Raw genomic sequence first — 13,672 nt, forward strand, 5'->3', positions numbered from 1 at the left:
GGAACTGCTGACACACTCCAGCCACATGAGGTCTAGCATTGTCTTGCATTAGGAGAAACCCAGGGCCAACCGCACCAGCATATGGTCTCACAAGGGGTCTGAGGATCTCATCTCGGTACCTAATGGCAGTGAGGCTACCTCTGGCGAGCACATGGAGGGCTGTGCGGCCCCCAAAGAAATGCCACCCCACACCATGACTGACCCACCGCCAAACCGGTCATGCTGGAGGATGTTGCAGGCAGCAGAACGATCTCCACGGCGTCTCCAGACTCTGTCACGTCTGTCACGTGCTCAGTGTGAACCTGCTTTCATCTGTGAAGAGCACAGGGCACCAGTTGCGAATTTGCCAATCTTGGTGTTCTCTGGCAAATGCCAAACGTCCTGCACGGCGTTGGGCCATAAGCACAACCCCCACCTGTGGACGTCGGGCCCTCATACCACCCTCATGGAGTCTGTTTCTGACCGTTTGAGCAGACACATGCACATTTGTGGCCTGCTGGAGGTCATTTTGCAGGGCTCTGGCAGTGCTTCTCCTGCTCCTCCTTGCACAAAGGCTGAGGTAGCGGTCCTGCTGCTGGGTTTTTGCCCTCCTACGGCCTCCTCCACGACTCCTGATGTACTGGCCTGTCTCCTGGTAGCACCTCCATGCTCTGGACACTACGCTGACAGACACAGCAAACCTTCTTGCCATAGCTCGCATTGATGTGCCATCCTGGATGAGCTGCACTACCTGAGCCACTTGTGTGGGTTGTAGACTCCGTCTCATGCTACCACTAGAGTGAAAGCACCGCCAGCATTCAAAAGTGACCAAAACATCAGCCAGGAAGCATAGGAACTGAGAAGTGGTCTGTGGTCCCCACCTGCAGAACCACTCCTTTATTGGGGGTGTCTTGCTAATTGCCTATAATTTCCACCTTTTGTCTTTTCCATTTGCACAACAGCATGTGAAATTTATTGTCAATCAGTGTTACTTCCTAAGTGGACAGTTTGATTTCACAGAAGTGTGATTGACTTGGAGTTACATTGTGTTGTTTAAGTGTTCCCTTTATTTTTTTGAGCAGTGTATTTGATACCATTCCACTGATTCTGCTCTAGTCATTACCGCCAGCCTGTTCTCCCCAATTAAGGTGTCACCAACCTCCTGTGGTGTAATCATTTTAAAAGTTACATTCCTTGAAAATAGAACTGCCACGTGATTCTCTGCCCACGGATAGGCAGCCCACTATTTCAATGTAATACGACAGGTAGGCCAACGTATACAAAGCAGAAACACGACCATATCCAAATAATCTACGGGACAATACAAATGTTTTAATCCCAAAGTAGTCCGACTGCACGTGCACACCCGGAAGCATCAGAAATGCGGACCGCACCCCAATGATCTCTGTTGGGACCCAACTATAAGCCAAACTGAGGCCATGACTACACTTGGCAGACTGAAAAGGTTTTTTAATTATTTACAAATGAAAATACACCATAACATCTCCAACATCAATCTCCCTATTTATGTCATTTACAAATGGACTAAAAATTATCACAAAGATAAAACAATGCATAAAATGGTTATTCAAGGTAGCCAATTCAAGACCCAATTCAAAGTAAATCTTTTGTATTTACAAATGGCGTAGGGATGAGACACGGCAGTAATACCCATCATCCAGGGTTGTGTTCATTAGGCTCGTGTTGACAACGTTTTTTTACGAAACGCAAAAACAAGTGTTTCTTAGTGGACAAGTTCACACAGCATCTCCTTGTTCCACTCAGTTTCGGACCACTTTCTTTCATTCTACACCTACTGAACAGCACCCAGGAGTATCAAGGTTCTCAGGGAGTTCTATCTCCGTGTCGACCGTCTTTCTAACAGCTGGATGACCAGGCGGGTCTTCAGCGACGGCAGCTTGTTGCTGTAGTTCTGTTGGAGCACGGTGCTCAGTCTACTGCGCAGGCTCCGCAGGCAGGGCAGGGAGTTGCAGTCAGGCACATTCAGCAGAGTGTGGAAGAACTCTGTCCACAGATCACTGTGGGGATTTCTGGAGAAGAGAGAGAGAGAGGGAAGGAGAAAGTAGTGTGAATTTGAACTATGCTGGAAATATTTTGGGTCAAAAGGGGGAGATGTTTTCAAAACCCAAACAAAAATATTCAAGCGATTACTCGGAGCAACAAAAAGTAGTGAAACCATAAAATCCATTAGCACTCCTACTCAAAGGTTACCTTCTAAATACTGCATTTGTCTTCCACACACCACCCTCCTGTGTTACTTGCATGTATGTTCCAAAAATCATGCAGTACACCGTTCCAGCTATCCCAAAGTAGTCGGTCTAAAACACAAAGAAACGTAGTTAATAATATTCTCAACAGGTATCGGACATCCACCCATATCACTACAGGACACGCACTTGACACCGACAGACACTTTACCTGGTAGTTCCATGGTCTCCCACTCTTCATCTCTGTACACTGGAAGCCTGAGGTCATACACTTGGCAGTGAACGAAGTGCCCTTTGGGAACAGAGTCATGTCAATGCTCTGACCCAGGTCAATCAGGGCAAGGCCATGATCCAGATTATCTGGGTGAAAAGACTTGTTCTCCAGGAACCTAAAACACAACAGACAATTAGCACAGTGAAGAGCCACTGGTAATTCCTGGTAGAGTACTGCATCCACCCATTACTAGAAATGACTACAGTCAAAACAAAAACACATCCGAGAGACATAACCACCAGTAAGGAGCCATCCCTACCTATCTCCCAGCAGGAAGTTGTCTGGTTTGATGTCAGCGTGAACAATGTGGATGCTGTGCAGCTGTTCCACCATGTGCAGCATGCAGACAGTGAAGTAAATCACCAGAGGCTGGGGCATCACCTTGTCAGTCAGGTTTTTGTACAGGTTCACAGCGTTCTGGGAGGGGAATAATAAACATGTTTAACTCCATTCAGTGCTCCGGTGTGGCGTCTTTGGGTGCATCCCAATCTCCTTTCACCTTTCGTGTAAACTTTTTCATTACTTCCCACATATCTAAAAGCATTGGATTGGTAGAGACATGGGCTACAGGGAGTTTCCATCATATTTTTATTACCAGTCATTTCCTTTCAAATCAGTGAAGGGATTGTAGCCCTGATGTTCAATTGATTGAGAAAATATGGTGAGTGATGAGGGGTTACTACCCACCAATAGGGTGCCACAGTTGTGGAGCTCGCCCAATAGCACGCTGCCGTTCTGAAAGAAGTGGGCAGAGTGGATGTTGCTGAAGAGGTGGCGCACGCTGGGCTGCAGCCGGGCATTCAGCTGAGTGTTGATGTAAAACTCCCACGGATTGGCTGGTTTCTGTACCTACATGTACAGATCAAGATACATACAAGAATTGACAATCAAGCTTAAGGATAAGGTCACTATAAAGCCGTCATGTTATCAGGCCTTCCTAATGGCAGCACCAAAACAGTCACTACCCAATTCACGAAAGGTCAGGGGAGTTACCAAGTTTAAATTAATATTCCTACCTTTAAAATCATCTTCTCTGAGGTTGTCAGGTCAGTTGCCTGGTAGACCGTGGCAAAGGCACCCTGTCCGAGGACGCAGTCAACCCGTAAGGAGCCTTCACCTGTGGATGACCATCAAAGCGATTTTTAGATTACAATTTTTTAAAAAGAAATAGGGTGATTTTTTTTTTTTTTAAGTCACTGCCAGTAAACACACCAAGACTTTCTTACCCATCTTGATGGTCATCTTGGGTGTGATGCTAGGGACTTTGCACTGCCAGGTGATGAAGTTTGGCTGGGAGGTGAGTGGCATGGGCAGTTTGGAGAGCAGGGAGGAGATCAGCTCATCATCCCAGGGGTCAGAGAACACCTCTGACCCTTGGTCTGGACTCATAGGAATATCCATGCCGTACTTCACCTCTGGAGCTGGACTCATAGGAATATCCATTCTGAACTTTGATGACAGATGGACTGGACTCATGGTAACATCCGAGCCAAACTTTGATGGTTCTGGACTCATAGGGATGTCCATGGTCTTCAGAGGGAAGCCATCTGTTCTCTGACCCTGACAGGGACTCATGAAGGCATCCAAGTCCAGGTCGAGTTCAACCCCAACCTCTGGGCTTTTTACCACTAACCAGTCTGGCTTTGGTGCACACTCTGGGCTCATTGGGATATCGAAAGCAGGTGTTGGGGCTTTCTCTGGACTAGTTGAAACATCAAAGCTGGATTTGAAGGCATCAATCTGGCTCTTTGAAAGGGTTGCCTCTTCCGTAGGTGCACGCTGTGAGAGAGGACAGGCTGGCTTTAAAGACTGCTCTGGGCTCACATAGACATCCCAGTCTGGTTTAGAGGCCTTGGGAGGAGGGCTTTTGGCCCCTGCCCCCTCAGTGTGAACCAGGGGGGCAGTCTGGTCTCTGAAGGACAGTGCGGCCGGGGCATGATGCTGCACCTCAGTCATGGAGCAGGTAGCCAGGCTTCGCTGGGCCAGGGCTAGCCCTTCCCCCACGATGGTTCCCTGCTCAGCAAAGCCCTGCGCCCTCATAGAGCACTCAGCGCCGGTCTCAGGTATCCCATCAGGTGGGCTCTGCTCTATGATAGGGCTGAGGGAGGGAAACATACTCATTAGCTCCACCATGGAGGCAGCTACATGCGTTTGACCCAAACACTTGACTACACTTCAAAAACATTCACCAACGAGCATTCGAGTGAAAACGTACAGTACACTGCAGTTACTGGTAGTCTACAATATCAGGTTACCGGTAAGTACCTGAGTTTAGTGGGCTGTCGCAGGAAAGGGCCCTCTTCTGGACCACTAAAGCCTCTGGGGTGATCATTTTCTAGAGGGAGAAGAGAAAAAGTCAGCCAAAAAAGGTCAAGTACTTGCTTTAGACCACATTGTTGTTCTGAACTACAGACACCTTTTACCAGGTGAGGGCATTTGATTTCTGAACAGCTTATGGTTGCATCCCAAATGGCACCCTATTCCCTATGTAGTGCATTACTTTTGAAAAGAGCCCTATGGTGGCAATTGGGATGCATGCATCCTATGCATGAACTCAGATAGAAGGCTACCTTGGTCCTGCTCAAAGTTCCAGGAGGAAGGAGCTTTGTTTTGGAAGGGCGTGGAGACCAGGTGGGCAGACAGGGAAAAGTCTCTGGTGCTGTTGGGGCAGGTGGCTAGGGAGTTGTAGCGTGCTCCCCACATAGTGCTTTCATCTGGTATCAATTCCGAAGGACATTCCTGAGCAAACACACACACACAAAATGATAAAGGTTTGCATTGTGTACATAACTTAACCCAACCATATCTTTCATTGAGTCCTTGCGAAATGAAAATGGGTACGTCACCATGTAATTTTGCACTTACATTTTGTTTCTCTCTTTTAGATACAGAGATTTCTGCTAGGGCCCTTGGTGGCTTATCCTTGTCCACCATAGTAGCACTAAATGGAGCAGGAAAAGCATCATAAAGCAGTGTTCATAAATTTACTTTGAGAGTTAAAGAGATAGCAAAGAAAATAGGATGCAGGAGAAGAACCACATGCTTCACCTGCAGTTCTCCTTGTTTTCGTTCTCATCCTGAAAGATTGCGAAAGGCACTGCATCGGGGGGCTTGCTGAACAAAGAGGTGCCACCTTTAAATAATAATTTAAAAAAAGAGAAGGAACAAAACCTAGACATTTAACCACAATGTAAAATCAAAAAGGGCAACCTGCCATTATGCAGCTCTTTTATTGATTGCTGTTTTCTTTTACCTCTCATTTTATTGTAAAGTGTTTTGCAATTGTAAATACACTTTTAAATTGAACTACAGACAAACAAAAAGTTGAGAAGTTACAATCGAAGGGGGAATTGAATTACCCATTCTCTGGTAGACAGCATCAAAGCTCTTCTCCGCCTGATGCATTGACATGCTGGGGAACTGTTCCTCCTGCATGAGGGTTGGAGCCTGGAACATGTCCATTATCGCATCTGGAGGGGAAGGTAAAGAGAGGTGAGATACTAAAAGGACCATATCATTAGGAATTAGAATTCTAGAATGGACATAAACCTTCTTATGGATGGGATGATAAAGGTCAGCCATTTTGGTCAGGGAATTGGTAAACCATGGTTTGCCAGTGCTGTGATAAGAGTGTAAAATAATGAATTTGAATCATTTATCATCTGCATGTTTGTTAGCTACTGCAGCTAGCCAGCTGGTTTTACAGGAATAATTCCATACATTTTTCTAATTAACTGCCAATATGCCAACATTCCATTCAAACAATATAGTCAATCCACAGCCATTATCAATATACTGGCTGAAATCAGTTGATGATAGGACTTAGACATGTTGTAAATGCAACGACTACTGATATTCTATCATCTAATAGCACTCACAGCTTTCCAAGAAAACAAAATCTGAAATATGTATGGTCTGTTTCCATATATTTTAAAGGCTATTTATACAGAAAATGTGTATAAAACCTGTATAAACTATGTATAATTATATGACAATATTTTAGGTTGACAATTCCATTACACAATTTCTGATATATAGTGCATTCGGAAAGTATTCAGACTCCTTGACTTTTTCCACATTTTGTGACGTTACAGCCTTATTATAAAATTGATTAAATAGTTCTTTCCCCCTCATCAATCTACACACAATAGCCCATAATGACAAAGCAAAAACAGGTTTTTAGAAATGTAAAAAAATACTGAAATATCACATTTCCATAAGTATTCAGACCCTTCACACAGTACTTTGTAAAAGCACCTTTGGCAGCGATTACATCCTCGAGTCTTCTTGGGTACGACGCTACAAGCTTGGCACACCTTCATATGGGGAGTTTCTCCCATGCTTCTCTGCAGATCCTCTCAAGCTCTGTCAGGTTGGATGGGAGCGTCGCTGCAGAGCTATTTTCAGGTCTCTCCAGACATGTTTGATCGGGTTCAAGTCCGGCTCTGGCTGGGCCACTCAAGGACATTTAGAGACTTGTCTCCAAGCCACTCCTGTGTTGTCTTGGCTGTGTGCTTAGGGTCGTTGTCCTGTATGAAGGTGAACCTTCACCCCAGCCGGAACGCTCTGGAGCAGGTTCTCATCAAGAATCTCTTTGTGGGGCCTCCCGAGTGGCGCAGTGATCTAAGGCACTGCATTGCAGTGTTAGCTGTGCCACTAGAGATTCTGAGTGGGTTTGAGTCCAGGCTCTGTCGCAGCCGGCCGCGACCGGGAGGCCCATGGGGCGGCGCACAATAGGCCCAGCGTCGTCCAGGTTAGGGGAGGGTTTGGCTGGCAGGGATATCCTTGTCTCATCGCACACTAGCGACTCCTGTGGCAGGCTGGGCGCAGTGCACGCTGACACGGTCGCCAGGTGTACGGTGTTTCCTCCGACACATTGGTGCGGCTGGCTTTCGGGTTGGATGGGCATTGTGTCAAGAAGCAGTGTGGCTAGGTTGGGTATCGGAGGACGCATGGCTCTCGACCTTCGCCTCTCCCGAGTCCGTATGGGAGTTGCAGTGATGAGACAAGACTGTAACTACTACCAATTGGATACCACAAAATTGGGGAGAAAAAAGGGTTGAAAAATAAAAAAAAAATCTATCTCCTTGTACTTTGCTCCGTTCATCTTTCCCTAGGTTTCCTCCAGACATGATGCTTTACATTCAGGCCAAAGTTTCATCAGACCAGAACATCTTGTCTCTCATGGTCAGAATCCTTTAGGTGCCTTTTGGCATACTCCAAGCAGGCTGTCATCTGCCTTTTATGGAGGAGTGGCTTCTGTCTGGCCACTCTACCATAAAGGCCTGATTGGTGGAATGCTGCAGAGATTGTGGTCCTTCTGGAATGTTCTCCCATCTCCACAGAGGAACTCTGGAGCTCTTTCAGAGTGACCATCGGGTTCTTAGTCACCTCACAGATCAACGCCCTTCTCTCCCAATTGCTCAGTTTGGCATGGTGACCAGCTCTAGGAAGAGTCTTGGTGGTTCCAAACTTCTTTCGTTTTAGAATAATGGAGGCCACTGTGTTCTAGGGGACCTTCAATGCTGCAGAATGTTTTTGGTACCTTTCCCCAGATCTGTGCCTCGACAATCCTGTCTTGGGGCTCTACAGACAATTCCTTTGACCTCATGGCTTGGTTTTTGCTCTGACATGCACGGTCAACTGTGGGACCTTATATAGACCGGTGTGTGCCTTTCCAAATCATGTCCAATCAATTGCATTTACCACAGGTGGACTCCATCCAAGTTGTAGAAACATCTCAAGGATGGTCAATGGAAGCAGGATGCACCCGAGCTCAATTTCAAGTCTCATAACAAAGGGTCTGAGTACTTATGTAAATAAGGTACTTCAGTTTTTAATTTGTAATACATTTGCAAAAATTTCTAAAAACCTGTTTTCACTTTGTCATTATGGGGTATTGTGCGTAGATTGAAGAGGGGAAGAAACTATTTCATCCATTTTAGAGTAAGGCTGTAACGTAACAAAATGTGGAAAAAGGGAAGAGGTCTAAATACTTTCCAAATGCACTGTATCACATGCCTTACTTTTATTTTCCTGCATAAGTAAAATCAGGATTATCACTGTACTGCCATTCATTCCTCCCTGACCAATATGGCTGCCATTTTCACCCCATTCTGAAACTTTTATTCAGGTTCATGACATATCCTATTAAATTACTAGAGGGGCTCTCTATGCTAAATCTCCATTGGTTGTACTGCCTTTACCATACACATGTATGGTAATACATTTGAATATCTCCACCAAAAAAGGGATTGAGTGTAGCAGATAGCACAACGGAAGTGATTGATTTGAGCACCAATTGGTTTTTTTTCTGCCTTTGAATTTAAATCACCAATATCTGAACACAACACACTATGACTGATTGACCAATACATGTATGAAGAAATTCCTTCACTTCAGTAAATTAAGACGAGTTGAGTACCCCACTCACCAAGTGCCTCCCGTGTGTTGACTGTGGGGGATGGGAGAACCCTGGACGGGGTGGCTTGCACCAGTCCCAGAGAAGTGTTAGGAGTGATATGGGACTGGTTCCCAGTGCCTCCCTGTGACACTGACAGAGAGAGTGAGGTTAAACCTTTTAATTCACATACGAAAAACGAATGAGGGGAATAAAGAGCCCAGATTATGATATTTTACTTACCATCTAATTTCACCTCCGACTCAGTAGCATCACTGACAGACACCTCACTGGAAAAACAAAGGGAAATGATTAGCTTAGATGATAAGAGGCTAAATAATTAAAAACAAATTTATTATCTACATCTCTGAGGTGTCTCGCCCTGCCAGAGCTAAATAGGCTAGAGAGACATAATAAATTCTGGTTGTGAATAATGACACATCTGAAACCAGGACTAATCTAGAGACATGATGACTCATTATAACTTACTGGGAATCTCTGCCATTGTGCTGCTGGAAGCTGCTGCTGAGGTAGTTCACTAAGCCACCAAGTTGGGACTGGGAGCGAACATCCTGGAGAGGATCTCCCCCGTGCTGCAACTCAGATTCATAGGCTGCTGGCTTCTGTGGGGCCGATCCAAATGACAATCCAATAGGCTTAGGGTTTTGTCCTGGTTGGGGTTGAACCAGAGAGGCCTGTAGAGAATATGCCTGGGGAGCAACTGCAGATGGTTTTGGTGCTTCTGTACATTGACGCAAGTGACCAATTGGTGCTTTTGGCAGGTGAAAGGAGCAGCTATGGGAGGCGTTTTCCTCTTCCACCTGTCCAGATGGGGGAGAGGACATCTGTGAGTGCAGGGTGTCTGTGATGGGAACCCTGAGACGGACGCGCTGAGAGTGGGCCTCAGGTTCCCTCACCGTGCGTTTTCTGGGGTCCTGTCCACTGTTCAATCTCAAGCCTGGAGTGGGTTTGATTCCGAGGTTGTTTGAGAGTGGAGGGTGCCTAAAGGACTGTTGTAGGAACCCAGGATTCAGTCCTGTTGCAGGTGTGCAGGATGCCTGAAAACAGAAGTGCATGCCATATTTAAAAAAGGGTCCTTCAAATTCTAGGGGAACCACGACAATAGAAACAACTGAAGTTAAGGAACCATGTGGATTCTCTTACCTGCACTGGTGGAGAAATGGCTGAACTTCCCTGGACTGTAGAGCTCACACCGAGGTTACTCTCCAGCTCCTCCAGCAGTTGGTTCATCCTTATCACTTCCTCCTCCTGCTCTATAGCCAACCTCTGACGTTCCTCTGGTAATATAACACAAACAAACATTGGTCAAAACTCACAGTTGGCACTGTGGTGGTGAGGCACACACTCAGCTGTTGGTGCATTTGATTTGGATAAAGGGTGTCTGTAAAGGATGTCATGTGGCCAGTTCATATTGATATCTGAATACACGATAAAATACAGCCTTGCATTTCTAGTCTGTTAGAGGAATGGGATGCAATAGCGCTGCGTTAGAAAGCCATATGATCCTACCAAACTCTCTCTGCTTCTCCACTTGCTTGCATCTCACAAAGTATCGTCTGGCTCGGACCTCCTCGAAGCAAAGTTCAGACCCTTCGCAGGTGAGGTCTTCAGTATGGTACATCGACACTGTTTGCATGTTTACAGCCGGGCCTTGATTGGGTTTATTTACCACCACATTTTCAGACCGGGAGATTCTGCGGGAGAGTTGTTTCATTAGAGGGAATACAATGTAACGTAAAAAATATATATATACAAATAATAATACACACACACTAAAACGTTTGTTAATACGTTAAAGACTTACATGCGAACTGTTCTGTCTGCAGGGAGTTGGGACAGACCTTCGGGGTCCTGTGGTAGAAACATTTATATTTCTCTGTTGATCACTTTCTATGAACAAACATGAGAAATGATTCTGAAGCAATTCATAAACATTTTGAAGACAAAAAAAGGTGGTAACTCACCTTGTACTGTGGGCCAGGCTCTCTGTGGGATTGCAGCTGATTTACCAAGTGAGAAGTCTGAAGAGGATTCCGTACACCTTCTGTTTTCATAAACAAATTCAGGTTAGATTATGGATACGTTAGTCAAAGAACCAGTCCACAAGGAAGAAAACAGTCTCACCTGATGCCCCTGTCCCACCTCTAGAAGAGCTGGTTTGGAACCTCCTGTTAATACATTTAGATGTATCAACAATAAACACAACATGGAAAGGCTAAAACTTTATCAGTTTCAATCAATAGAGTCCTTAATTTTGACAAGTAATTCAAATGCAATAATTTGCATTCTAACTAAGTGTTGGAGGTTACCTGTATTGCTGAAGGACAGTGTCAGCTGGCTCAGCTTGGTTCTCCATGGCTCTCTGGTAAACGGCGTCAGCCTGTTGAAGCAGGCCCTGCTGCTCAAACTGTTGAGCCCACGCCACATAAAGGACTGCAGCTCTGGTGCCAATACCCTTACTGTATATGTGACTGTACAGTTTGATGGGCTCATCATAATAACTTGCACATTTGATGCAGTAGTTTACATATCGGATGTCATTGGAGTAGCGCTCCTCTTGGAGAAATCTTTGTACTAGACGATCTAGCACAAGAGACATCCCCTTGGCGTCTTCAGCAGGTAATCTCTTCTCTAGATATTCAATAAATCTGAAATAATGTAAAAGTATGGTAAAGATAGTTACACACCAATAAATATTCACACACAAAAAAAGTTGTTGCTCCCAAACCAAGTGAGATTTGCATGCAAAAATATCCCATCAATGGCAGATGCATAACCCTTAATTGTTTACTTTCGTTGGTGGCCCCCTCTATGAAGATAATAATGGAATAAAACACATGCACAAGTCAGAGCAGCTCACAGATCACTGCACCTGTACATAGCCCATCTATCTACCTACCTCATCCCCATACTGTATTTATTTATCTTGCTCCTTTGCACCCCAGTATCTCTACTTGCACATTCCTCTTCTGCACATATACCATTTGAGGGGTTAATTGCAATATTGTAATTACTTCGCCACCATGGCCTATTTATTGCCTTAACTTACCTCATAAGCACTCACTGTATATAGACTTTTTGTTTTCTTTTGTTCTACTGTATTATTGACTGTATGTTTTGTTTATTCCATGTGTAACTCTGTGTGGTTGTATGTGTCGAATTGCTATGCTTTATCTTGGCCAGGTCGCAGTTGTAAATGAGAACTAGTTCTCAACTAGCCTATCTGGTTAATTAAATAAAGGTGAAAAAAAAAAATTGTTAAAAAAAAACAGTACCTGTCCCATGGATCTAGGGGGTCGTCTCCAGTATAGTTGCTTAAACTTTCCTCAAAGCTCCTGTAAAACAAATTAATTTGATTAAAAACTCAACCGCAGTTTGAACCCCTTTCTCTTGTGCTTAACTGTTACTGTAGCTAGCTAACTTCTAGCATGGATAACAATATGTTCATGTCAATCAAAACAAAGTGTTACTATAAGTTGTATCAGCAAAGAACCTCTAGTATCAAATATTGTATTATTCACCAAGCAGGAAAATAGGAAATAGTTACTTAACATTAGTTAGCTAGCTACTGTTAGTTAGCTAGCAAGGAATCAGGATTAACGTTAGCTGGGTGGGGAAAAATAAAATCAGCTAGCTAGCTAGCGAACTTACTGTAAAAGTGAACCAACATTCATGGTGTGGACTTAACAGCAGACTGGCGGTTCCCACTCCAAATTCCAACAAAACAAATATGAGCAATTACGCGCAAATCTAAGTTACATTAACTCAGTAACTAAATACCAAGTATTACATTCACGTCGCTAGCAAAGACACTGGTGGCTTATTCTATCTGTGTCGCTAGCATAGCTGATGTCACAGAGTACTGTCTTTGCCACTGAGCTATAATAAGAACGGACTTTGCTGGTAGGGTATTTCAAATTCCGCGCCTAGCTGATACGTCAAAAATCAGCATCATAAATGAATGCATCCAATCAGCGCCTTTGGAGTGCGTAAACGCGATTTCATTGGCTGGATAAAAAAATATATATATTTACCTACGTGATACTTTCGCTAATGCCTGAATCTGCAAATTTGAATCGTTTGATGAATTCGACAATAAATATGTTACAAAACGTGCAAATAAAAAAGTGCTATATCTTAAAAATGAATGACAACAAAAATATGCTTTTTGTCTTAATTTAAAGTCAGGGATAAGGTTAGCATTGTGGTCAGTGTTGGTGAGTAGTGAACTACATGTAGTTCCACTACTAATTTAACTCCATTTTGCAGTAGCATGGTGGTTGTTGAACTACATTCAAATCATGGTAGTGCTTTCAGTGGTTAATTACTATTTTGCTGTGTATCTAGCTACTGAAACTACACACTACTTGTTTTGCAAAAATAAAATATGGGTGAAGTAGGGAAGAATTTCCTTTATTTTTCGGCATCAGAACTGCCTAATTCTCCTTCGAAACATAATTGATGTGTTTAATATGCTACATTACACATTCTGTTAACATCTGACTCCAGAGGGATCTATTCTTTCAATTTGTTGTCTGACACTTCAGATTTAAATATGATAATTTATCACAAAGTAGTTTGTATGTAGTGAACTACTTTCTCAAAGTAACTTAGTTAAGTAAACTATATTTTTCTTACGGGTAGCTTTAGTGTAGCTTAACTTCTTCCAGTGTGAAGTAATTGGTAGCTTGTTAACTACATTATATTTTCTAAGTAGCTTCCCCAACACTGAGTGTGGTTAGGGTTAGGTTTAAAATCAGATTTTAAAGC

The 13,672-nt window shown here is 44.0% G+C and overlaps 1 protein-coding gene across 2 annotated transcripts; it reads right to left on the bottom strand.

The window, feature by feature from the left end:
- Nucleotides 1-1,423: 1,423 nt before the first annotated feature.
- Nucleotides 1,424-12,777, bottom strand: bub1 (BUB1 mitotic checkpoint serine/threonine kinase). Of its 2 annotated transcripts, XM_029754204.1 has the most exons (24): nucleotides 12,554-12,777; nucleotides 12,178-12,237; nucleotides 11,212-11,550; nucleotides 11,027-11,070; nucleotides 10,867-10,946; nucleotides 10,707-10,753; nucleotides 10,412-10,596; nucleotides 10,046-10,179; nucleotides 9,799-9,939; nucleotides 9,371-9,702; nucleotides 9,125-9,171; nucleotides 8,915-9,034; nucleotides 5,841-5,951; nucleotides 5,530-5,614; nucleotides 5,347-5,422; nucleotides 5,052-5,220; nucleotides 4,747-4,816; nucleotides 3,708-4,579; nucleotides 3,498-3,598; nucleotides 3,169-3,330; nucleotides 2,741-2,898; nucleotides 2,419-2,596; nucleotides 2,212-2,318; nucleotides 1,835-2,030 (listed from the first exon to the last, which is right to left on the bottom strand). In XM_029754204.1, the coding sequence occupies exons 1-24, from the start codon at nucleotides 12,574-12,576 to the stop codon at nucleotides 1,835-1,837; spliced, it is 3,837 nt and encodes a 1,278-aa protein (XP_029610064.1). In that variant the 5' UTR covers nucleotides 12,577-12,777. The 2 variants fall into 2 exon arrangements, with proteins under 2 accessions (XP_029610054.1, XP_029610064.1); XM_029754194.1 differs by having other exon boundaries at nucleotides 1,424-2,030; nucleotides 9,371-9,939.
- Nucleotides 12,778-13,672: the final 895 nt, after the last annotated feature.

The sequence above is a fragment of the Salmo trutta genome, chromosome 1 (genome assembly GCF_901001165.1).
Source record: "Salmo trutta chromosome 1, fSalTru1.1, whole genome shotgun sequence".
NCBI classification, from domain to species: domain Eukaryota; kingdom Metazoa; phylum Chordata; class Actinopteri; order Salmoniformes; family Salmonidae; genus Salmo; species Salmo trutta.